The sequence below is a fragment of the Poecilia mexicana genome, unplaced genomic scaffold, assembly GCF_051168715.1.
Source record: "Poecilia mexicana isolate PSO_F unplaced genomic scaffold, ASM5116871v1 scaffold_13, whole genome shotgun sequence".
Taxonomy (NCBI): Eukaryota; Metazoa; Chordata; class Actinopteri; order Cyprinodontiformes; family Poeciliidae; genus Poecilia; species Poecilia mexicana.
Window position 1 is genome coordinate 24,714,140 of NW_028263382.1, and position 26,399 is coordinate 24,740,538.

Consider the following 26,399-nt stretch of genomic DNA (forward strand, 5'->3'; position numbering starts at 1 on the left):
AGTCCATAGCTAGAGGCCAGGCGGCTGCTGGGAGCCTGGAACGCTTTTGTCACTATGGTGGCAAATTTAAGCGCGGATGAAAATGTTTGTTAAACAGAAACAAACACAAATTTGTTGGTACAATTTACAGCAAAGTGAGCGTCTCTAGTTGATCTATTCATTATACAAATCGGCGTTATATAGAAGTGAGAGAAACATGATACATTTTTCTTTTTTTTTTTTAAAGGTGGTATCTTCTTTTAATATTGTGTCTTTTGCATCAGTCACTGTCAAAAAAAAAAAGTGATCTCTGCACTTCGCAGCGTGACGCCTGCGTTTGCTAACCGGTAGTTTGACCCCCTCTTCCTGTGCAAACCGCTGAAGCTGTCTCAGGTTTGAAAGGCGGCGTCTAAGCACTGCAATTTTCACATCTTTCCATAGATGCTCAACCGGATTAAGATTTGGACTCATGGAGAGCCACTTGAGGAAGGCTCGATGTTTTTCTCAGCAGTGCTTTCTTAGCTTGGTGTTTTGAGTGCTTATGAGTCTTCGTCTTGCCTTGCACCAATTCACGTCACTGAGAGCGGCAAAGTAGCCTCAAAACTAAACTGAGCCTCCTCTGCGTTTCACAATAAAAATGAAGTACTAAACTGAATGTAATGACGTTTATTCTCATTGTAAATTAGAGTACAACAAACAGCACTTTATAGAGCCCTAAATAAATGCACTTGATATTATTTAGGGCTATCAGAGTTAAGAGGTTAAATGCAAAGGCATGCTACAGTTTTAGGATTTTTTTCCCAAAATTGATCTCCTACTGCACAAGTGTTTGTAATCCATTGCATAACATCCCAATATATTAGTGGCTTTGGGTTTGAATGCTTTTTGTAAGGCACTGTCTTTAAGGTGCATTAGATAACTGCTTTTAATTGAAATCAGGAGAAATCTGGAGAAATGAAGCTTTGTTTCAATAAGCAATGAATTCAGCACCAAATTGTCCCCATCCAAAGAATATCCTGTTCACCAATCAAAAGAACTTTAAGCTACACGTATCGTTCCCAATCCGCACAAAGACTCATGGTAATTCTTAGGCTAATCTATGTCTTAAAGGCTGTGCAGCCCCCATTCCCTCCAACGTAAACTCAATCAGAGATCAAACAACAGATCAAGCAAATGTGGGATTTACAGTCATGTGTAGAAAATGCTCACAAGTGCTGCGTGAAGGCTTACGCGTGGTTTCGACCCACACACATGTAACCGTTGAAACCTAAAGGAAGGCGTGCATATGAGCATGCAGAGGCAAACGTCGGCTCACGCAGCAGCCAGAACCGAGCGTCAGAGCAGATTAAGCGGCAGACGCTGTCACTCCGCTGCTCCCCCAGCAGCAAACAGGAGTGATTTCCTTTGAAGAGCGCAGGTAGGCTTTAGAGAAACGTTGGGTCTTTTTATATTCCTGTGAAGAAGAAAGCCGTCTGTGTTCCCCACAAACAGGTTGAGTCACATTAACCATTTGTGTAGCTACCTAGAACGATGCTGTTTTACAGTGTAGCCCTGGTGTTTGGACCATCTGGCGCACGCAGCACCTCAGAAAAGTGTCCATGTTGAAACACGGGCAGATACTTCCTCTTTTATTGCACGCCATTATCGGGCTCAGTTCATAGTGCAGGATTCGGAGGATTAAAATCAGCTCCACCATAAATGATGCGATTATTCATTCCAGTGAGAAATAAGAGTTGAAGGTCACAATAAGACGGGCGTTAATATTGAGCGCGGTGACAGCTAAATCGGAGCAGATATTACCAAAATATACACGTTCTGCTTTTAATCTTCAGGCTTTTAGTTTTTTTAATGCCTCTATTTTCCATCTCATTTATTTGTCAGCCTCTTGTCCTCCTCCCTCATTCCTTCTCTTCTCTCCGGATTATTGCTGGTTACAGGTGCCAGCGGTGTCTTGGCCACGGCACAGACAAAGCCATGCCAAGTTCAGCATCACTGCTGGCTGACAGGCCTGTCAGTACAGAAGCAGCTGGGAATTTTGATTCACCAGCCAAAAGTGGACAAACAAATATTTTTGTGTGTTCCAGCTTCATTAGATCCTACAGATGAGCTTCACTAAGCTTGGCTCCAGGCTTTATGTAATTACTGAAAGTTCAGGTTTCCATTTTTCTCTTCTGAAACAGTTCATCTAGACAGGAAGGCTTTCTTCTTCTTCTTTTTTTTTTTTTCCAAACTCGCGTGCTGATTTTTGGAATTTCGTGTTGATCGTGTTTGTTATGCAGATCGAAGATGTTTCCATTTAAAGTAAATTATGCATAAAATAATTGTATTCCATGTTTGAGGAGCGAGGAAATCCTTTCTGCCCTGTAGCGTCTCCCAGAAAATATTTGAGCAAAACTCCATCTGCTGCAAAAGCAGCTCTCTTTGTGCAGCCCGGGAAGGGAGCAGCTGCCACACACGGTCCCTGGTATACCGTCCCCCTCCTCAGAGTGAACCAGCTGCTACAGATGTAACCCATTATGTGCAAAGAGTCAGGAGCACGTAACCTCAAGGAAGCCTTAAAACAACCAGCTTGAGAAACACCGCCACACGCAAACTCTCTGATTGTGAACTTTAGGTGAGGGAGACATAACGTGCGCGATATAAACATAAGTTTGAAGAGTCTATGAGGCGGATTTACATTTGGGGGCAATTTGCCATCTGCTCGCAAATTATAAAGGGCGCCAGTGGGAGCAACGAGTTCTGCAGGTTAGTTGAAGAAATCGCCCCGCTCTACAAATACAGGCACAGCCAGCTAATTTCAGTAATGATTCTACCTGAACCACCATGAATTAGCACAAAGTTGAACCCAGCAGACGTGCTGATAATTAAAAATGGCCAAAAAGGTAGAAACAGCTTTTCCTCTCGCCGCAGGTCGCGTACACATGAATCTGATTTCCTGTGCAGGTATTTAAAAACCTGCTTTCTGGTCTAAACCTACAAGGCTGTATATCGACTCTACCAGTTAAATTAAATGTGAGTTCACACACTAATCAGATCCTGCACACACACACACACACACACACACACACAAGGAGAAAGTATGTCTTTCTATCTTCACAAGGACTTTGCATTGGCTTTCATTCATTTTGTATTCATTTGTGTAACCTGACCCTGACTGCTACCCTTAACCTAACCTAGACTCAGTTCACACCTTCATCCTAAACTTAACCCACAAGCCAAAAACAGCACCTCTCCCTACGGGTCCCCACAAGCAGCAGTGTGTCCTTACTGCAGTGTATCAAATTCAAGGCCACACACACACACACACACACACGCACACACACCCCCACACACACACGCACACACACACACACACACACACACACAGGCAACTGGTAAGTCAGTAATTAACCCAATATTCAATTAAATTCAGTTTATAGAGCACCAACTCCCAAAAATGTAATTTCAAGGTATTTTATGGGACAAAGAATCAAATTTATCTCAAATTACTTACTATCAAATTCAGTTTAAATTCTGTTCACGACACAATATGTTCCACTCCAGTCTAATCATAAAGTCAAACCCAACATGGTCCATTCCCCCCCCCCAACATTTTGCTGTATATATTGAAAACATGCATTGCATGATCAATTCCAGCCAATCATATCGTGAAGTTGGTAAAAGTTAGATGTGCAGGGATAACTTAGTGACTAAGGAAAAGCCAGCAAGACCCTCTAACTGTGAAGCAACAGTGACAGGACAGCGTCCTCAGGTACAGTCGACCCTATAAAGCAGCTGGTGAGTATCCATACACATTAATACATTAATAGACGACAGAATCTCTCTCTCACTGTTGTGGCATTCAGAAAATACAAATAATTCTAGTCATTCTAATTAACCTGACGCAAAAAAAAAGTTTTAAGTTGATTTAACTTTAGACGACGAGAAAAAAAAGAGCTTTGTTTCTTTCTTTTTGGTTTTAACTGCATGTTTGAATCAGATGAAAGATGAAATATCTTTTGTATTAAATAAGCATCACGCATGTCATCCTCACTTGGAAACTTGTTGCATAGAGTCTTTTTGTTGCCTTTTACAGCCTGATAAATGAATAAAAATAATAATAATAATAATAATAATGATTGTCACACACCAGTAGGAGTCACAGCTTAGCTACTGAAACAAAACTCATAATAATATACTCCATATGCTTCACACTCTGAAAGCCCTGACTAATATTCCCTACAGAGCTGGTAACACACCCAGTGACAGTTCCTCATTAAATAATACAATAATGCATAAACGGCTTACAATTCAAGCAACAGACAGATCGTCAATGGCTGTGTACGTAAAGCTCTATTAATCCTATTGTTGCAAAATTAGAAGTCAGGGGTTGGTGAGATGTTGATGTTCATTAGGCTCTTCACGCCATTTTTTGGAACGAAAAGGTTCTTTTCTCCTTATTGCACATTCTAGGGCCAGATATTGTATATACCGTGATGCTAATACTCTATTTAGACCTCCTGGCATTGCATGGCATCATGTGATGGCATATGAGTATTGCTCTTAAATTGGGTTTGTGGGCTTTGAGCCAGATTTTCCTCTTTGCCAAGGTTTTGCCCCTTCGCTGTCTGCCTGACTGCGGCAGCCCAAACCAACGGCGTGTGGGAGGTGTTTTGTTAAAGCATCCGACAACCCCGTTCGTTGCATCCCCACCGTATAACACCTTGCCTCTTTCCATTACCATTACCGGCATTGCTGTTTTGCAGTAGTTCTGGTCGAAATCATCACATCAGACCCGATAGTGTTATCCTTCTGCTTGAATGGCCCAGTGCCAGACTAAAAAGGGACGCGAGGCGAGGCGGACAAGGTTAATAAAAGCATCGGGCCACTGACTGACGGTTTCACAGGCAGCCGAGAAAAGATGTTGTGCTCTCTTTCAGGGAGGAGCGTTTCCATGAGATCATCCGCTGAAAGGGTGAGAGCATAGTGGAGCACTGTGAAGCCTCCTCATGCTGCATCTTGTCTAGCAGGTGATACAAAAACAGCTACTCAGAGTGCTCCAGATAAGAAGGCACAAACAAAGCTCTCTGCCACAGCAGGCAGGCTGGTGGCAGTTTGTATGATAATTGATGGATAATAACCTGTATAGTGTACATAATGCTGCACAAACAGAAGGGCAACACAGAAATGAGAGTGGTTTTATAGCTGCCAGGGTGAGAGACAGACATTTCCTTGGGAAAATGCAATGCACATATTTTTTTTATGGCCTCATGAAAAGAGCAGCACAGATACCGTTTTACATCATCTTTAACTCCTCGGGATGAAATATGAAATAATAAAAATGTGCACTCACACACTCCTTTTACGGCGGGCAAAGTTATCCGTCACTCCATGACACAACAACAGTATTCAAAACAATATCTGATTCTTTTTTTTTTTTCCAGGGAACAAATGTGCTACAAATAGTCAATTTTAGTTTTAATGTATGTGAACAATAAAAACAAAATGAAACTGAGAAAAATATCGTTTCTGAAAGCAAATGCTTATTTCTTTTGAGACCAAGAACCAGAAGTTAAGAAGAATTGGACGATTTGGACCAGAAACTCTGGTTGATTGTTTGCATTCATCCTGCACAACAGGGCGCACTTCTGATGGATATAAAAAAAAAAAAAAAACTGCAGGTGAGGCATTTGGGTTTTGACTGAACTGATTAGCAGGCAGCATGTGATGCAGAAAGCATGATATGTAAATCTCTGCGTTATCTTTACAACACACTGCGAATAGCAGATAAGGGTGTGTTGATTTTAATATCATACATATCAAAACACGTCCCTGGTAGTGAAGAGTGAGGAAGAAAAAACATGTCGGTCAGCAAAAATACAAAATAAAAAAAAGGAAAATTAGGCAGCAAATCTAACCAGGACGCATTCTTGTCCATTTGAATGCCTCACAAGATTTACTGGACATGTTACTGAGAAACCGAGTGGGAAAAGGCTTAACATTTGAAAAGGAATTACATGGAGAATCGTTTTTGCACATGATAAACTACTGTACAGCAGTTTTTAGGATGTAGCTGATTGATGTCATGGTAAACTTTGAGTTTAAGGCAAGATTTCTGCTTCAAACTGCCCAGCATCAGAAAGAACATCCACACTTTTATCACAAGAGATGGCGCAAGAAAATCACTAGCTTGGACGATTTCTAGCTAGCTCAACCCTGAATGACAAGTTGGAAACTCTAAGATTCTGTCTTTTTCCGATCTTTCGTTGTGCGAGCGGTTCACACAGCTTGTCAACAAAACTCTTCGGTTTTTTTAGACCAATCAAAGGGAGCAATCAAATCCAATAAACCTTCACTAATGTAGTGTATAACGGAAAAAGACAATAAAACAGCATAAAGAATCAGAATCCAAAAAGTGTAACATTTATCTAAAGTTTTAGACGCTTCTGTTAAAGCCACGATAACGGCACCAAAAGCCCTCCTGTCTTCAAAGCAGACTTCTCTTTCAATCCAAATTTATTTTTCCCTTTAAGTGTACTCCTTTCACCTTCAAAGAGGCATCCTGAATATTTAATTTTGTCCTCTGGCACATCAGTTCCTCTGCCAGCAGGATAATGGAGATTGTTTGCACCAAGAAATGTCAGCTGAGCAAGTGTTATCACAACTCCCCGTGGTACGATTCAGCTCACTGTACCCAACCACCATAAAGAAAAGTGCAAGATTTGCCAGAAGTAGCGCCCAACTGGGAACGGGACTGTGTCTGATCAGCAATGTGGACAGTAGCTGTGATATTAAAGCGAGTGCTTATCTGAAGAGTGATCGACCAGTCTAGGCTGTTTCACTCAAGCACACAAGGCACATCGGACAGCACTTTACATTTTGCATGGGCTTAGGCATATTATGTAACTGAAAGCATTTGAAATTAAACAGTCTTAACCTAAAAGTTACTTTACCTGCCTTAGGCCTTCCTTGCTGTTCTGCATGATCCGCAGGGCGTAGTTGGACCTCTGACCTTTGCTGTTGAACTCGATGTGTCCTGTTAGGCCTTCCAATTCTACCTATCCAACACAGAGAAAGAAGAACGTATTCCCCACCACTGCGATATGTATTGAGTTTGTCTGTGTATTAATGCAAAGATAGGATTAATAATTTATAAGTGGTACACTAAATGAAAAGGGTTGGACCAATTAATTTCTAGTGAGACAACATTTGAAAGCACTCTTTAAAATTGTTTACCTAGAGTTTTCTTCTTCATTAGCAACAGTTCCAACATCAAACATTGGTGGGCAACGCGTCAATAAACAGGAGTAAAGAGGCCTGAGGGTGAGTCTCATTTCACTCCTCAGAACCAATTAGCACCATTCAAAACATTTGAATACCCATGTCAAGAGGAGGGTTTGTCCTGGTTATCTGTATGTGGAGACCGGGTGAAGGCTCAATGCTGTCTGTCTTTTCAAACTGAGTGGTTTACCCTACAAAAGAATGACTAAACGCTGCATAGACAAATAAACTTACTGTCTCAGTATGTTTTATTCCACCACAAACACCATAACGATTAGTCCGATGTACTGCAGAGACTGTGTTGTGCACGGATGTTTTCTCATGAGCCTTGTTAACTTTTAGGAAAACTTCACATACCAGAACTGAGCACTGCTCTCCTTAAATCGATTAGGCGAGTGATGAAAAATTGTAAACCCTGAAAGTTTGGGCAAACTTTAACCTTCTCTATGCATAAATGACAATCGTAGACCCATAAACAACGAAGAAACTGTTCCCCCAAGGTGGAAAACATTCCCACGTTAAACAAAAAGCAGGGTGGAATGAAGCACAGACTGTTACAGGTAAAATAAGAGTCAGATAAATCCTAAAAGATTGAACATGTCTGTGGTGTGAGAAGCCTTGGCAAGATAATCGAGGTGTAAGATGTTTGAACAGATACTTTAGTTGATGTTGCTTATCAACAAGTATAAGGTAAAGCATTAATCATCTTTGAATCAAAAGACTGCAGGTTCAGTTCCAGCTTCATGTTAGTTAAGTGTTTTACCAAACCACAAGTTGACTACTGGTGTTTTTGTGTGTGCACTTGTGAGTGAAAAGGGTGAATGTGGTTGAAGAGTGAAGCAGTCTGAGCTTCCAGTATGACGATGTAAATAAAGTATTTTGATGTACCATCGTCTGGCAGAGTAAAAGGAATCGGGAACCATTAGAGGAATCTCAGCTTTTCACAGGCGTCTTGCAAAACAGAACCCAGGATTTGTCCATAAAAATGTTTAATTACTTGATTGATGTTAATTAATTGAATAACACAATCATGAAGCATCCATAAATTCCTGTAATCTCCTTGTGACATAATATCAGTGTCAGAATGATACTATGAATGTAAGTGAGTAAGTTTCAGTCTACGGTGTGATGACACACTCATTTAGTTTCTTTGAGCAAGGAAGACAAACAGATTGATATCAAACACGTGCCAACTTTAAGGATTTTAATCCCATTCAGTCATTTATCTCCAACAAGGAAACCCTTCACTTCGCTGACAGCCCATCTTTATCTCTCCTTCATTGTCTCTCAGAGTAATGCAGAGAAACGATAAACTGGCTGAGTAAAGGGAGACATTATCCTCCGTCGGGCAGATCTGACAGGTAAAACACATATTACATTGTAACAAGAGGTGCAGTAAGAAAGAGCTTCGCAAATTTGCAGGAAATCAGAGCTACCACTTTGAGCACAGAAGACTATCCAGAAACTTTGGGGTGTAGGGTCAAAATATTTGCTGATGTGCAACTTACTGAGCAAAAAAAAAAAAAAAAAGAAATGGAGCAGTGTACTGTACAAAAAAGTTCTAAAGTATTCAGTCGCTGATAGTTTAATACCGAGTTTTGAAGTGTTAATTTTGCACATAAATCTACAGTTTGTAAAAATCTATAGGTGATAAATCAAACTAAACATGATTAAACTGGTCACTATGAGAAAGTAGCATGATTTCCATGACCACAGGTAGAGGCGCTAATGTTGCCAGTGCACTCAAGATTAATACCTGTGCACAGGTACAATCACTTGATAAGTTATCAGACTACTGACTGTGCCAGAACCTAAAAGGAAGAATTTTATTTTCTGCATGGATTTACTGTTTGGTCAACCAACCAGCCTGCTAGGTAAAAACACGACCAAATGAAGAATATAACGTTTTCCTCAGAACTAGAAAGAATTGTTGCCTTAACTTAGCTTTTAGCATGTTTACTTAAAAACATTGTAGGTCAATTGTCGATGATTGAAGACATAAATCTCTGCCATTGTTAATGGCAAAAATATAAAACTTGGTAGAAATGACAATGTGGCCTCCTGACTCAATAAAAAGCCTGTTAGTCTGTTAACTGACATCTATCTTATGTACTGAAAAAGTAGGTCACTCATTAAGATAATTTGTGGAAGACGTATCACATCTCTGTGTGACAAACACATTTCATTATCAAATGTAAACAAATAAGTGTAAAAAAAAAAGTGATGCAGCTTTTTTCAGCATCGCACACAAGGTTTGAGAGCCCTCACCCGTCGTACATTTGGAAAATGCAACATTTAATGAACATGTTTCTGGATACTTTTTGTCATCGTCAGAACTGACTCTGTTGCTTGGTCTTATTGGTGTTGACACCGTCGTCTCCATTGTAGAAAGAACGCTTTTGATTCAACAACATGACAGTTGTGGTGTTGCAGAGCGGTGGCTGATCACTTTAAAACGTCATCAACATTATAATGTTTAATCTCAGAAAAACGAGTTGAGAAGTTTGCAGTCATTTACTGTGGACGTATCTGACCGTTTCTCTTCCTACAAGTCTGCTGCTGTGTTTCATGTGCCAGATGTGAGTTTCAGCCTCGTCTCTTCGTTCTTCAGTGGGTCTGTTTGTTGTGCCTTTCTAAAGAGTAAGAAGCAACACACCTAATTCCAGCTATTTTAAATCAATTACAGGATGAAAACCACTTAATTGGTCTCCTCTCTGCAGCTTTGAAAAGGGCACAAAGAACACAGGCATATAGAGAAACAGGAAGACAAGAAAAAAATGTGTGCAATTAACAAATGCACACACACAGAAACTTTGAGGTGGCTTATCTGACAAAAAAAAAAAAAAAAAAAAAAAGATATATATATATATATATATATATATATATATATATATATATATATATTTCCTAAAATTTCAAACTATACCCTTATAATATGCAGGTTCCTCTACTGTCAGTTTCATCATATCCATCAAAGTTAATCTTACCATCCTAAGGTAATTCATGAGGCTCGTGCCGTGCTCCCAGATCTTGGATGACTTGCAGGAGAGCTGAGTAGCGCCGACGTTCTGGCTACGGTTCAACTCCTGGACCGCTGCAACCACTGCGTATACCGCATCAAAGAGCAGGGCTGACGAGAGCTGCAGAGGAAGAAGGTGAATCTATTCTTACTACACACACACACACACACACACTAAAACACACAGAAACCTGCAATAACTCAAAGTGTAACACTGAGTGCCTTTTGGTCGGTGAGGGGTTAAACCGTCTGCAGACTGGAAGTGATATTATTCCATTAGATCATGAGAAAGAGTCTGATCTGCTGACAGCGATGAAAACCATCTCTCTCTCTCTCTCTCTCTCTCTCTTGCGGTGCTTCCTATTTCTCGGAGAGACTCTGTCCTTCCTGCTCTCATCACCAATGAAGCTGGCACACCCCGACTATTTCAATTACTGTCTGCCGCTCTCAGCGAGGGCCAAAAACAGTGGGAAAGGCAGCCTTTCCTCTCATCTCCCCTGAACAAACAGCCTCATCGTCGCCGCCGCTCCGTCCCTGCCTCATACAGTTAATTAAAATACCTAATGCCTCTCATAAGAAGCTTATTTAGGGGGTGAGCTTCATAGTTATTCATCTTTTTAGTGCAACAGGAGATGAAGTGACCCAAGAGTTGGGGGAGATATCGATAAACGTAAATTAGAGTAAAAAAATTCATGTATGAAACATTAAGGGAGTGAGATTAATTAAAAACCTTCCTATTTAAAGGTGACATTGGTCACAATCTATCCACCACATAAACAGAATAAAAACACTTGACAGTCTTGGTGCCACTGACTGAAAGGTTCAAATCCTAAAAGTTGTGCAATGAATTCGCGGGACCGTCGGCAACCTTTGCCCCAGAGAACAAGGTTTCAGTAGATCTGACATATAGTTTGGAGATTGTGTGTGATTTTAAGGTTTGGTTTTGCTGTCGCCTTGTTTCATATCTGGCAATTTATGTTTGTGTGTTAAAAAAAGACCTTAAACAGGCGCTATGTGGAAATAATGTTGTTTTTTTTTGTTTTTTAGAATAACAGGAACTGTCACATTTTTTAAATGTGTGTATTGCTTTTGACACCTGACTGATTTAATGGTTGGAAAACTGTTGGGGTCAAGGGTATGGTTTCTGGAAAAGAACGGGATTTGACCTCTGAACCTCTGGGGGCAGCAGCCATTTGCTTCAACACCAGAGCCACTGCAGTGCCATATGTGCCAAGTGACCATCTGGGAATTCAGTTTCAGCCCTCCATTTGTCTAATTATTAGTGGAATTAATCAGAAAGTAGGTCAGCCCGTCAGTTCCTCTTTCAGTTTTAAGAACCCCACAAACCTTTATGAATTAATCTTCACAGAGTGTCTGCACCAATGCGGTTTCTTCTGTTTGCAATTGTCAAAATGTTTGCATCTATTTATTCCAACAATCTAAAGTCAATCTGAAGCTGACTTGTCAGACAGGTAACAACACAACAAAACCATAAATTAATCCGAATCATTTTTGTAACAATGCCTGACATGCAGTATTTTGACTATTTTCACATATCTGAACTGTAAAATTATGTAAATTTGGTGTAAAATTAAACCTCAAGCTTCATTTGAATAATTTAAACAATGTGTTCATAGGAAATGGATTATATTACATCAATTCTAAAATATACATTGCAAAATGTGGAAGCAATTACATAATAGTGGGATAATACAAGACATTTCCTTGAACAATATATAATATTCTAATCCTGGGGAAAAGAACTGAAACACCATAACAGGTCTCATTATCTAAATTTGTTAACTCTCTGTGTTTTATTCAGTCTATACCTCACAGTTTGCCTATACCCACCTTCACTTAGGTATTCTGTTTTTGTCCACATAGGATGGACTGTCAAAAACATTTTATTTAGGTATGCATAATTGTTATTTTCCCCTTGTTATTAATATGACATACAGCATCTGTCAAAATAAAATAAAATAAAATAAAAAAATACAAATTTGACATAGGATACGATTCCTTTGCCCCTCTCAGTCCTATTTTTCACCCTACGCCGAAATGCTGTTTTTGGTTTTTTGAACAAAAAGTGGTTGGAATGCATCTTTAAAATCTCTATTTACATCTAACTGGGAGTGTATTATTACAGACTTTAAAAAAATTGATAAAACCTAATTATTTTCTTTTGAACAGTTATTGATCTTTAAGCTTTCAAGCTACCCACCCACATGTTCTCTTTTAAAAATAACGGTGCAGGACTTCGATTTTACGAACGCATTAATGTCTCAGTGAAACACATGTGCTGGTAAGGTCATCCGTTTGCGTTTTTTGAAAATGTGCGAGAGTGAATTAACAGGGTGTAATCACAGTGCATGTCTAACTGGGTTATAATCAGTTTCTTGCTTGGCTGCTGTCAGCTTGCATCCTTGGTGGCTATTTGCTAATTAACTAGAAGCCCTAATTGCCGCAGGCTCACCAAGTATCCAAGTGACCCGCTGTATGAAGAAAACACTTATTATTCCTAACCTGTTTCACCACACATCTTTAATTAAACTGACGGCTAGTGGGTGCGTGCATGAGAGCGGTTTCTCAATTTGTAGCTTTTCTTGCTTAAACAGAGAAAATTATGTTAAAACTAAAACCCTGAAGCTACCATCTGATCTGAATTTTGACTGAATTTTCTACAATGTCTGAACTTTTTATGATTTTCCATTTATTTTTTTGCTATTGCTATTTTTATTTTTTTTTTTTAATTTTGTTATCATCACTTTTATTTTCTAAACTGGTGTAAGTGGTTGAGGTTTGTCAGCTGGCCACAAATTTTCTATGGGACGGAGATCAGGGTTTCGTGACACCTGCTCCAAAACACAGACCTTGTTGTTGCTAAGCAACTTCGTAATTATGCTGGCGCTATGTTTAGGGTCAATCTCCATTTGCAGCTTCAACTTGTTAGGTTCTTGTGCAATTTTTTCCACACAAGGTTCATTCTTTGCTCATGATACCATCTATTTAGTGAAGTTCACCAGTCATCTAAACTTTATCTTTTGAAAAGGTTTAAATAAGGATATATATACAACCACATGTTTCAAAAAGAATTTAAACCAATTCAGGATTAATTAAGTTTAATTTTGAAATGTTATAATGTCTCAGAATGGCATTGTGGACAAACAGGAAGTCCTGTCGTTATGGCACTTCCTTGGCGTCTGAGGACAGACATTCGCTGTCAAAGATCCTGATGTAACGCTAAGCTTCTGATTTTACGACCAGGCTTAAAGACAAATGGATGAGAACGCCGGGCCTGGAGGGCCTATTAGAAAGTCAGATAATGCTCATAAATTGTGGTCCCATAAACAGCAGTTTATGAGAGCAATTTACCATGTTTTATTTGGAGTGAAAACTCCAACAATCCTGTTCTATAAACTAAGCATAATAATGTTTTAAAAAGAAAATATTTTAGAAAATCTGCTTGATTAAGGCACGCTGTATTCAACAACAGCCACTGTAAATGAATAAGTATAGATTTTTTAAAAACAAATAGCATTACAGGATATAGCTAATACTGAGCTCCTCACATTTTTGATAACTTAGGAGATAATTTAGGACGAGGCATGTTCTACGATGGGCCGTTAGCAAGGAAGAAGCTATTATATAAGTAATAAGGTGGTACTAAGCAATGCTAATGAGTTGTCTGAGAAACAAGAGCAACACGTGATCATTCAGTGTCTTTGCTTGTTAATATGTGCAACAGAGGTTCAACCCAAGAACTGTTGTCTGTAAAGCTTAAAAACGTCCTGTGTGGAAATGACGAGAAGTATTGGCATAGTTAGACCAGGACGTTCAGAGCAGAAGCCCCAGATGTTTTATCAATGTCCTTCTGAATTTATGAAGAACTTAAAATTACATATCCACCAAAAATCCTTGAAATAAGATTCAAATTCCTGGTGTTTACTTAAAAAACAGATGTAGTCATGCACTTCTGAGACAGTTCATTTCCTAAGTCCCAGAAGAGCAGCTGAGATTCGTAGAGGAGAAAAAAGTTCATTTTGTTGATCCGCAGAATCAGGTTGGAAAAGAAAATAAATTTTATCCAGCTCAACTCAAAGAGATCTGAAAATGTTTTTGTCATTAATCATAAAAATGTCAGTATGATCCTGTGTAACAGTAGATAAGTAAAAGTAAATAGAAAATCATAAAAAAGTTCAACAAAGAAAAATACAACTAAAAGTTGCAAAAAGAGCAAATGTAAAGGTTTTTACACATCTCTGATTATGCTTTGCTTTTGTCCAAAGAGTCAGACGTTTCGTTGGGATCCATTTGTACTCGAGAACTGATCGGACCTAATTCCTGGGCGTTCCTTGTGCTGAAGACCTCTCCAACAAAACTCCCTCCTTCAATAAAGAACTGATCCCCACTACAAAAGCAAGACCTGAATCCCAAATCCTTGACTTTGGAGCCAACCTCCAACTGAGACACAAGAGCTCTGAACATTTTCCTTCTGACCTGCTGGCCTGGAAGAAGATTTACTTCAAAACCTTCAGAATGTTCACTGGAGAACTTTGAAAAAGTGGTCTGAAAACCCCATGTCTCTGAGTTCCCATACCGATGAGAAAGTCTCCTGACGCGTCTACCTATGAGGTCTGCAGTGGCGACCTCTCCATTCCTCAATCAGAAGGGTACTTTACCTGGTTTCTCCAACCCAAAGGACTGGAGGTTCTGCCAAGAACCTAACTGGGATTAGCAAGCTCAACCTCGACACCTGCCTGAACATTTTTGGTTTCCAGAAGTCTGATTTCCAACAAATATGTTCTCCTTCTAAAGATCACAGTAAATCTTTACTCCTTAACAGAAAACATTGCAACAATTGGGGTAAGTTAAAGTTGTGGCAAAAAGGTTGCAGCAGACGGTGAGCTAGAAGAGCAGCAATCGGTGATAAAACATATATTGAGAAATTGGTTCAGTTTTAACGTAAAATAACAAATAACATGTTTTATTAGCATAGAAGAAAAGCAGAGAGCATAAAAGTTGCAAGTTTAGTGTGATTAATATATAGCTGTATCACTTTTATGATTAAAAGATGGAGGGAACGGGGGGCGACGTGCTTAATTTATTTCCTCTCGACTCCTCTGCTAAGAGGTCACGCTTCGTTCTTATGGTACATCTTTGCTGTATGCGAGACGATGCTATTGGGTCACTAACCGGAGTGCCGGCAAAGGGCGCATGGTCACAGTTCTCCTGCCAGGAGCGATTGAGGCTCAGCACGAATTCCTGGAAGAAGGGATGCGTTTTATTGAAGACTGAAAACCCGACAATGTTGACCCGCTGGTCAGCCACATCATCCAGTCGCAGCAAAGTGAATTCCTGTGAGGAGAAAGGAAACAGAGAGAGGGAGAGAGAAACGGTCACTGAAGGCACACAGCACACTTTAATTGAAGCGGTTGTTTGCTGCCACCATTCACCCTCATTTGTTTAAATTACAACAAATGATATATCAAATGGGTGTCAAGGTAAAAAGGGCATGTGTTCATTAAACAGGTTTACATCCAGTTTTATTTGTATGACTCACTTTCCATTAACTTCCATTATTCTGCTTGATTTGACGTGGAACAGCTGCAGCATTTTATGCATTTTCACCATTTAGGCAGACATCGCTGCACAAAATTAAGCATTTTCCACTGCCACATGAATTTCCTCCCATGGAGGTCACTGTACAAACAGTGCTGAAGATGCACTGGGAAGCAAATATGTTGGAATTACCTGCTGATTGATGGAGAGAGACTGTGACAAACTAGAGAGTTGATGGGAAGCTGATAAAGGACACCGAGACCTGTGGATAAATGGGATGGAAATCCATTGCATACCAACGTCTTCAAGGTTGTGGAAAAAAATGGAAAATAGAAGTCATTTGTTATTTTGTTCTTTTGCTCTGGGGACAATCTCTGCCTGGGGAAAAGCAGTCAGGGGACAAGGTGAGAAATGAGGGAGTGCAGGAAAAAGAGAGCGCAGAGGTGTGACAGCAGATGGACGTCTCCTGAAGGTTAATAGAGGTGTCAGAAACCGTTTCCCCCTCAGGTGGCGGCCTTCGCCTGTCTTCCTTTTGTGTCGTTGACGTTATGACAGCCGGACCAAGCCAAGTCTAGCTATCTACCTGTTTCCCACCGAGGCCAGGGACTCGGGAGATAAGGGTAGTGTGTGGGGATGGTAAATGTTGGAGAGGGGACTACGATAGAGCTGACACCGTGCGGCGAGAGGTGACATGATGTGACACTGGAAACAAATGGGAATGGATGCAAGGAGTTGGCTGTTAGCCACTGGAATAACACAGACCTTTGACCCTGTTGTCTGTACAAACCAATAACTCGTCAACTACGACATAAAATCATTGTTTTGTTATTAAATGACTAACATCCACCTTCTATCACCGTGACGTCATGTAGTTTTACCACAACAAAGTTTATCTGCATTGAGTTAAAAGAAAAAGTCTTCTTCAAACTGAGATTTTAGGTCTTATTTCATTGGTAAATATGGAGAATACACGGGGGTTGTTGTCACTTGTAGAGCACAGCTGAACTTTATCTACAATTCATCAGACTCTACAGAATAAAGAAGACTGAACACTTGAGTTGAATCAAATATTTCTTAAATAGTGGTTTAACAAGAGTTTATGCCACCAAATTGTTAGTTTTTTTCTCACTTTTCCCTTTGAGCTGACGCATCTGTTTTTACATCAACCAACGCAGGATATGTCACCCTAAAGGTGGGAAAATGTGAAACATGTCTGAAATCAGGTATCTTGGTTTCATATTTACATCGCAAAAACTCACCTTTATCTCTGGGATGTTCACACGTTTTAGATGCAATATGAAACGTGATATTGCATCTACATCAGCAACACATTCTTTTCAATTTATGCAACTTGTTCAATCTGTCCTTGTGTTTGGTTAGCTGTAATTGTAACTTCAAGAAATGCAACGTGCAGTTATTTAGCTTTCACTTAAAAAGAGACGAGGGCTTATAATGATATTAGATCATCTAATTTGTAGGAATTTTACCGTTTTCAATCAGTGCCTTTGAGCTGCCATCACATGCAACTGTGTGCAACAGACAAAGCAGAATTTATGGTGCAGAGAGAAAATGAACCCAAACTGGCCCAATAACTGTGCTCTGCTCCCAAGCCTTTTAAATGCTGTGAAATGACCAAATACTAGGACGAACTCCTAAACTCTTTGTGGTGTTATAATAAATAGCAGAACTTGGAGGGCAACATGAAAAAAAGACCAAAGCGAAAAGAGAAAAATAATGAAATGCTAAGATAAAACATATAAATAAGTAAACCCTGAGAAATCTGAAAACATTTCCCAGAAACTCTGCTGAGCTTTGATAGATAATGAAAGCCTACAAAGGTCAGCAATTTCTAATTAGCCTAAAAACATAAACATGAAAAACATAAAAATGACCCTTTCCTCTTTTAGAAGAACACAGGCGAGGGGGTATTACGTAAATTACATAAAGGACATTAACAGACAAAGAGTGAATAGGTTCATGAATTAAATAACAGACAAGCAGGAAAGGTGGAAAAAAGCTCTTAGACCACAAGAGGACTCGGCATGAGTCACTCCACAGTGGAGTAAGAAGAGACTGAGCCGATACGAACACGGATCAGAGGAGGGCAGGAGGAAGCAGGGAATATTGACTTTGAGTGGGAGGCCTATTATCCCCAGTGCTAACCCCACAGAAACCTGTGAATCCTAAATGTTTAATCATGCTGGCAAGCAGCAGAAAATTTCTTGTGTTCATCCAAGGAGATGGTCGGATGGAACTTTGTTAAAATGTCGGCGAGTGCAGTCCAAATGAGACAAGGGAGAGTTTAAGATGGAGATCTAAACCTTTTGAATTAAGATGGATACATGCAACATGTGGAGGATGCTTATCTTAGAAAAAGTAGGCATTTCTGGAAATAAAATATACGACGTACTTTTAAGCAAAAGGTCTTCATAAGGCTGTAATCGGTGTTCATTGGGAAAACTGAACAAAAAGGTGTTCCTTTTGGAGACCATTACAGCAGCCAAGTACAAATATTGACATTTACATGATTGAAAGCACCCAGATTCAGTTTGCTTCAATAATAAGGACATTTTCCAGGCTCCCTTTGATTCCCCAGAGTCCTCCTGACTATGACATCCTGCTGTCACTGAAGGGGTTGTTAGTCTGGTTTATTTCTGCCGGGTAAAGTGCACTTGATTTCGGTGCTGAATTCCCATTTCTGATTGTACCCAACAAAAGGTGAATAGACTTTTACATGAAAAATCGGTGGGCATAGATTTAGGTGAGAAAGTAGCTCTGAACTCTCAATAAAGAAATACATTTTTTATTTTCCCCCACCAGGTTTCACTGTGCCTTGAAAAAGTATCAAAGCTTTGGACTTTTTCAAACATATTCCCAACCTTAAACTTCTGTTTAAACCATGTTTGAGTGTAAATGCAGTTTTCAATTAATTCCCCGCTCAAAAGTTTTTGTCTCTTACACTGATTTCTTCTTTTAACATTGTGAAGCTCTACTTAGAACCTTCTTAAGATCCAATAGTGCAAAATGCAAATTCTTGCAATTTTTTGACTGGTCTTAAGATTTTGATCAGGAGTGTATATATAATTTTCTTCTCTTATTCTTACCACAGCAGTCACTTATTAGTAATCCCAAAATAAACATTAAGCCTAAATCCATAGTACTGGCACAGACTGAATGTTCTGCTCTTTGTGTGGGAAATATCTGAGTGTTAATTTTTTGTGGCGTTGTTGTCAGTTGCTATGGCAACGAGTCTGTTTGTAGCTGCGCTGATACAGAGCGAGAAAGACGTGGTTTTGAGTTGTTCTTCAACGATATTTCCCTTTGTTGTGGAGCAGCACTAAATTAATACCTACATGTCCAAGTTTGATTGAGTTAACGGAGTTATTCTACGGCGCGGCAGAGCGGCTATGGATGGCATGTAAAGGAATAGCCTTTACATGCCCTCCAGCGTTGTCAGCATGCGCAAAATTTCCTTACGTAAACAATAACTTGCAGGGGGTCTTGATTTGTAAATCAGATTATGATTAAGTTAGTGCCTCACCAGCTATAAACCTCACCACACGTCACTGGTTCCAGGAGCATCTTTGGGACAACTAAATCCCTGGTTAGACTTCAATCACTTATGTAAACATGTCAGAATACAAGAAAAATCCTTTGATATTGTTTCCTTTAGACTTCCTCCGTGTTAAATGAGCCCTTAAGGGGCCTCTTAAAAGCCTTTTGAGACTGTCCATGTAATTACTGACTAAGTATACTTTCATAGATCATTAAAGTGAAAGCTGTGCAAATGGAGCTATCATTAAGCATGTCCCTGAAGAGGGACTGTATACTGCATACATGCATATTTCAACACGTGTAAGCTGGTGTTGCAGTCAAAAAGTGAGGGGTGTGGCTACAGACGTCTGCAAAGAGTTTCAAAACCTGAGGCCGAGAAGCAAATGCTAAACAAAATCCAAGGTCACCGAAATATCTTCGAGCTACGCCTGAAAGAAACTAATGTGCTGCATTTGTGGGCTTCCAGGGCTCAGAGCTCGACACGCGAGGACATTTAAATTCAAGTGGTGCCGTGCACAAGTACACGCAGAAGCACATCACATTAGAGGACATTACACTGGTGTGCATTCATTTTCTATGGACTTAATTATATGCATTCCTTGCCAAATGTGACCTTTACCTTAATATTAAGTCCACACTGGAACTGGCTAAAGAGATTTATGTCCCTGTTGCATGTGTAAAACACAGAGACACAAGAGAAATGGAATTGGACGCTTTACTGTAGAGTTAGTTCATTTTCTTTTTAATATATGCACAGCAAGAAGTCTGCCTTAAATAACTTTTATACTGGCTTTTCAATCTCCGCCAGGTGACAGGATCATTTTTATAATTGCTGTATGGCTCACCACCCAGGGGGGCAGTCTGTCATTGGGTGCCACATTTTTCTCTCCCTAGACGTGTTTGTACAATCCAGGATATAAGCTTTAGAGGGAATTGAAGGGATAAGTGGAAGGGCAACTTCATCATATAACTAAAATCCCAATAGTAAAATAGCTTTTAAAGACAAGCATTTGTGTAAATCTAATTATGCAATTTTTCCAAATCCTGTCAACTGAAATTAATACTTACCACCGACATGCCTAAGACTTAAATTACAATCTCTAACAAGCTGCTTTGTAAAATATTTCAATATAAAACAGAACCGTCAACATTAAAATACACTCTTTCCATTTTTGTTATTGTCACCACCATTGTGCTCGGTAATTGAAGAGGTATTGCAGTATTTTTAATAATCCCTTTACTCTCTTTTCAACACACAGAAGGCTTTTTGTATTATGGCACGTCTTTGAGGGAAAATACGGTCTCCAAACTAAATTCAATCTTTGTGTTCCTACTGTGTCATAAATCCAACCATAGAAAATACAGCTGAAAGGAGATTGTACTTCAGGGGTCTCCCTAGCTCCCATAATCCTTTGTGAGCCCTGAGAACTGCTGAAATCTGCTAAGTTTTGCTAGCAAACTAAAATAAGCAAAATCATGGACATGAGCAATGCTTGCATTGTAAATAGAGGGAAAGAGATGACATATAGGAGAACATGTTGTTACCGTTGTAGTTGACAAAAACCAGAGGCGGATGGTAAAAACAAACAGCAGACGAACCGACTTTCAACCAATGAACAGAGTATGTGAACCGAATGACAATAAGAATACAGAGGAAGGGAAAAAAATACAGCTGAAAGTTAAATCAATTAAAATAGAGAGGAAGGTGAGACATAAGCTGGCACAAGTGAGAAGCAGTGGAGGAGTGAAGCAGAGTGACAGAGCAGGGATGAAGGAGGGGTGTGGGAATGACAGCATGGCCGAGGGCCCGTGACACCGGCTGTCACCTGGAGATCAATCAACAGTTTCAACATGAGCCAACCAAGCAAAAACTGTTGCTTCATCCTCCCAGCTCTTCTCCCTCTGAAAATCAACACAATATGGAAGCCTCAACTTTAGCTGTCCTTCCATTTCAGCTCCCTTTTCTGTTCTTTAGCAGCCCCTTTTATCGTTGCAAATGGAATTTCACGTTTGCTCGCTTTCTGGGACGTCTCACTCTTTTCTCATGTCTGCCAGTCATGTGACTGCACACAAACCCTACCGCTATTAAAGATGTCCAAATATGTGACCACTGGTGTTTGGAACAATATAGCCAACTTGAGCAGTGACTAATGAGATCCCACGAGGACTGATTCAGCTGATAGTAGGATCCCAAGTTATAAAGCGTGCCTCTCCTCTACCCCGCTGCACTCTTTTCCCATCACACAGAGAGCATTGGTATATTTCCTAAGAGACATTCTTAAAATATACGAAGGGAAGTTCACCCTTTCATGTGTTCAATCTCGTAGATTTCAGTTGCTCAAATGAAAGGGACAAAAACATTGTACGAAAGAAACAATTTTTTTTATACATTTTGTGAATAAAACTCAACCATATTCCCTGAAATATGACAATCTTGTCAGATGTAGTGTTGAGAGGCTTGTATTTAGTATTCACGGTGTGTTTTAAGGAACAAAAGCTGCTTCTATTCACCACATTTTTCATTGTGAATTTCAATGGTCTCTGTATTTCAATGAGCTTGAGTCATCTTTATACTGTCAAGGAAAAAAAAAACTGCTAAACACATTAAAATTAATGGATTTTGTAGTTGGTGAGAATTACCAGTCATCCGTGTTACATGACGTAAGAAACATGATAATTTCACATTAGTCACAATGACGAGATTGAGTGACATATGAATCAAAATTTACCATCCGTCCTTCCATCCTTTGTCCTGAGTATTAATTTAGAAAACTCAAACAGTACCACTGAGGCATACTTCTTTAGCTTTTCTCATGGTCATCATTGACCATGGTTTGTGTCAGTGATATTAAAGCGTGAGGGGCTTACGATAGGCACCTGTGGGGGAACTCACTGCCCCCTGCAGGAGGAGAGTACTGTCATGGAAGAGGGCATCAGTCCATCAGGTGTGAATACTTTGAAACCCTTTGTCAATTCTCCCATTTGGCCCACAGGTCTTAAATGTGTACATCAATCAGTCTAATTGCCTCGCACCTCATCATATTTGTGCGTCAATGTTTAGTACGCGTTGCCCTCTAATCATCCGGGGAGAGAAATGTGATGGTGAGAAAACCTTGATGAAATGTTTCACGGACTTTGATTTAAGATTTCATTTGGTTTACAGGTTGTTTTATTTGAAAGGTTCTCATGAATAATTTTGGCTCACCAGCGGAAGCATAAATAACCCTGCTGTTTTGAAAGATTACGTTAAAGTTAATCAACGATCAATATTTGATATGGAGTCACATTAGATGTCTGAAAAAATTACGACGCAGCGTAGCTTTAAATCCCCACCTCTCCACCTACGTCCAAAACAGCCATGCTCATGGGTCAGAGTTTGTGTGAGGGATTGCACATCCTCCCATCAGGTTTGTTTTTACAGAACAACCTTTGGGTGGAAAGTGACGCGCACCGGTTTACGGCCCTGTTTAGTCCCTCCTCCACCTTTATAAATGAGGCCTCCTTGCCATTGCTTCATCAACACCTGTTTGCATTGATGCAAAAGTTATGCAACAAACAAAACAAAACAAAAAAACCCCACACAAAATGAAAATATTTTTTACCTTTTACATCTGCTGTTATATTTATCCCTGCTAAGGATCTGCTATGGTCATTACAGTTGCTGACAGAGATATTAAACACTAAATTAAAACACTGAATAACACTAAACTTGGAAGATTTTGCTTAGAGATCCAAGTAAAATCCCAAAAGCGGCTTCTCTGTCGACCTCTTCCAGTTGTCAGCCTGTATTTTATTGCACCAGTCCCACCAATATTTTGCATAAAAGCCCCCCGAAATTGTTGGAGTGGTTTAAAAGAGACATCCATATCCATTGCTGCACTCTTGGATCTTCAAGCTATTGTTTTCTGCTCTGCAAAACGTGGCTGAGATAAAGACAGAGCTGTCACAGCTGATAATCATCAGTGACAATTTGAAAAAGGAAGAAAAATCATCTCTACTCTATATCTAGTGTGGCAGCACTGTGAGAGAAGAGACTGAGTCCAGTAGGCGGTGACGAGTAACATTTCAGTAAATTGCATATTGATTTTCTTAATGATAAAATGCTGATTAATGACGTCCCTTCAACTTCGCAGAGATGGAAGGTTATAACTTGCTAAACCCTTTAGGCCTGAAGCCGACCCTTGCACAGTTGCAAAATCCATTCCTAGTGGCATGCTGATTATCTGCTAATAGCTGAAATGTTCATGCAGTGTTGTGGGCAATAAGTCATTTCATACTTGTATCAATTGCCGCATAAATTCAGGCTGAGCTCTAAAGCCTCCTGCAGCCTCTTAATTACAATGTTCTCAGGGAGCGTGGGAGGGGAGGGGCAGCGGAGAGAAGGAATATTACCAAATGTCAGACCTGTTATGAACCTGGTTGTAATTGAAAAATTGAATAAATGATTTACCATGGGTCTTTTCTTTTTCACTTGATGAAATTCATCACACCACTCTGTATAACTGGACATGAAAACTGAGATTGAAGCTCCATCAATTTCTCACCAGTTGCAGTCGTTTCCGTCTGGATACTTCACAGCGTTGTGGGCGCGTGGAGTGAACCCAAGTCGTTTCTCTTGTGCAGTGAGATAAATTGCCAGTTGCATAATTTCTAGCAGGTCAGCCAGTTAAATTCACTTTGAGGTGACTGTGAAATTACCTTGAATTAAGCAGAGAATGTTGGAGGTGGAGACAAACCAACTTTTTCTTGATGCTTTTAATGGGTGCATGCGTTAATTTTGGAAATAAATTAACCTTTCAGATTGTTATATGTATATTTATGTCTGGCCGGTTACAGTGACAGCGGATTTGAGTTGCAGGGACCTTATGGCTGGACTAATTCTTACACTGGCAGAGGCCCAACACACCGTCAACCTTGCAAGCCAACAGTGTCGGTCCTTTCCAGTAAGACATTCATCTTTATTTTTTATGAAATAATGTCAGTGGAGAAAGCTTCAAAACAGAAATACCAAGGGAAAAGTTATGAAGGCTTCTTTTAATTTTACTGCACTGCTGTGTCTGCATGGAGGTCCTTTTCATAAAAATGTGTGGAGGAAAAATGATAAAAAAAAAAAAAACACAAAACACAGCAGGCAATATGAAACTCTGCCTGTTTAAAATTCATTTTCTGAAACGAGATGTCTTCTATGTCCTTCAGTAAAGTACAGATTAAAAATAATTCATAATTGTTGCACTGATATAGAGAAATATCAAATTATTCCAGTGCTTATGAAGTAGTCAGTCTCATAATATATCAAATTATATTGTGAATCCTACCTTTTCAGTGAGCGCTTCTCTAATTTATGTGTAGAATATAAAGGAAAATATTAGCAGTGGAAAAACAGCATATCTAAATATTAGAAGGCAGGCTTTTAACAATTACACCATCCATAAGGTTGACCTTATAATCATATGTTGAAAGCTGTCTCACATAATACTTTGATAATATTGTATGCAATTGTATCCATTTCTAAATATTTTAAGTCATTTGAAAGATAATGCAAGTAGAAAGCATCTGAGTACATTTCCTGCTCTTAAAGGCTATTTAGGTCCGACTACATTTATTCTGTGCTCCGTTTGTAAGGCGCTTTTTAGCCTTGCTAGCTAAGCTCTGTGGTTGGTAAATGTGTAGTGACAGGAGCTCACTGGGATCTTTTGTTCTAAAAGGGAGATTTTTTTTTCTTCCTTTTTCATGTTGTGCTTTAAAACTAAGTTGGTTCTCCAACTTAGTTTTCTGCTTTATCATACAACACAGCGTTCCCCTTAATGTACGAACACACAGAATGCTTGAAGTGGGAGGGAACCTCACACAACCTTAAAAACTTACTGAAGACCAGAATGAGGATGCGGGAGAGACACCATCTCATCCTGAAGCTTTCCTGGTCTCGTATTTATATCTTCCTCTGTGATCTTTAGTGCAGAGGGGAGGTGGCAGGGTGGTGCAGGGAGTCCTTTTGTGTGGGAGTGGGATGTGGGTGAATGGGTTGGAGGTGGGAAATTGTTGTTCAAACAGCTTTTTACATTTCTGTGATTATTCACCATCTGATTCAACTGCAGTCTCTGAACAAAAAGCAGTGAATAAAATATGACAGGGACATGCTGCTTACACATGATTATTCATCTAATTGTCCAAGCATTAATCACCTCATGATGCTATTTACGTAAGAGTCAACTGGTTTACTTATGTCTAATTACTGATACAGTATCACTCAGGCTTTTATTTCTACTTTTGAATGGAGTATAAAAGTAAAATATTGTCCCGATTTTGTGTTAAAATGGGTAAAAACAAAGAAAAAAAAAAAAGCAAGAAAAATCCCCTAAGATATGCTGTGGTAAAAAATGATTCCAAAAATCACAAAAACCTTTCCTTAAAATGCTCTTTCCTTTTGAAGTCCTTTTAAGGGAGCAACAGAGAAAATGTGAGGTTTTCCTCAAAAGCTCCCCTGCGCTCTTTCCAATCTTAAAAAGACAAAGTTGCACGTATCAAAGGCAGTCATGGTTTGGTTACCAGAGAGGCATTTTTCTCCCCCCTTTCTTTTCAAATAATATCCTTTAATACATCATTTTCAGCAACTCTCACTCATGCATTTCAAGAAGCAAGAGGCAACCAGTACAAAATGGTGCCTACAACTTTCAATTGCAATTTTCAAAGCTTCGTCCCAACCCTGCCACCAGAGTTAAGAGCGAGGGAAAATTATAGGCCTATTGAACGAATGTGTGTGTTGTTGGAATGTGTGGGACAAAGCTGGAGTAGGACACACACGCAAAAATGTCACACAGAAAAACTTCAATTGAGATTTAAAGCCAAGACCTATTTGCTGCAAGTCACCAGATTTAACAACTGTGCCACAATGTGGCTCCAAATTTCTGACGTATACATTGTTTTATACTTTTGCTGTCGATTTTTGATTTATCATAATACGGTGGCTTGCTTAAACTTTGTCCCTCCTCAAAAAACTCCCCAGGATCTAATCCCATACTTTAGAGAT

The 26,399-nt window shown here is 39.6% G+C and overlaps 1 protein-coding gene across 1 annotated transcript in view; it reads right to left on the minus strand.

The window, feature by feature from the left end:
* Window positions 1–26,399, minus strand: part of grik4 (glutamate receptor, ionotropic, kainate 4) — a 198,448-nt gene that overhangs the window by 63,169 nt on the left and 108,880 nt on the right. Inside the window, exons 7-9 of the mRNA XM_088011928.1 lie at window positions 15,452–15,613; window positions 10,227–10,379; window positions 6,912–7,016 (exon numbers count right to left, since the gene is read on the minus strand). Coding sequence (XP_087868054.1) covers window positions 6,912–7,016; window positions 10,227–10,379; window positions 15,452–15,613 — 420 coding nt within the window. The remainder of the gene's footprint in view (window positions 1–6,911; window positions 7,017–10,226; window positions 10,380–15,451; window positions 15,614–26,399) is intronic.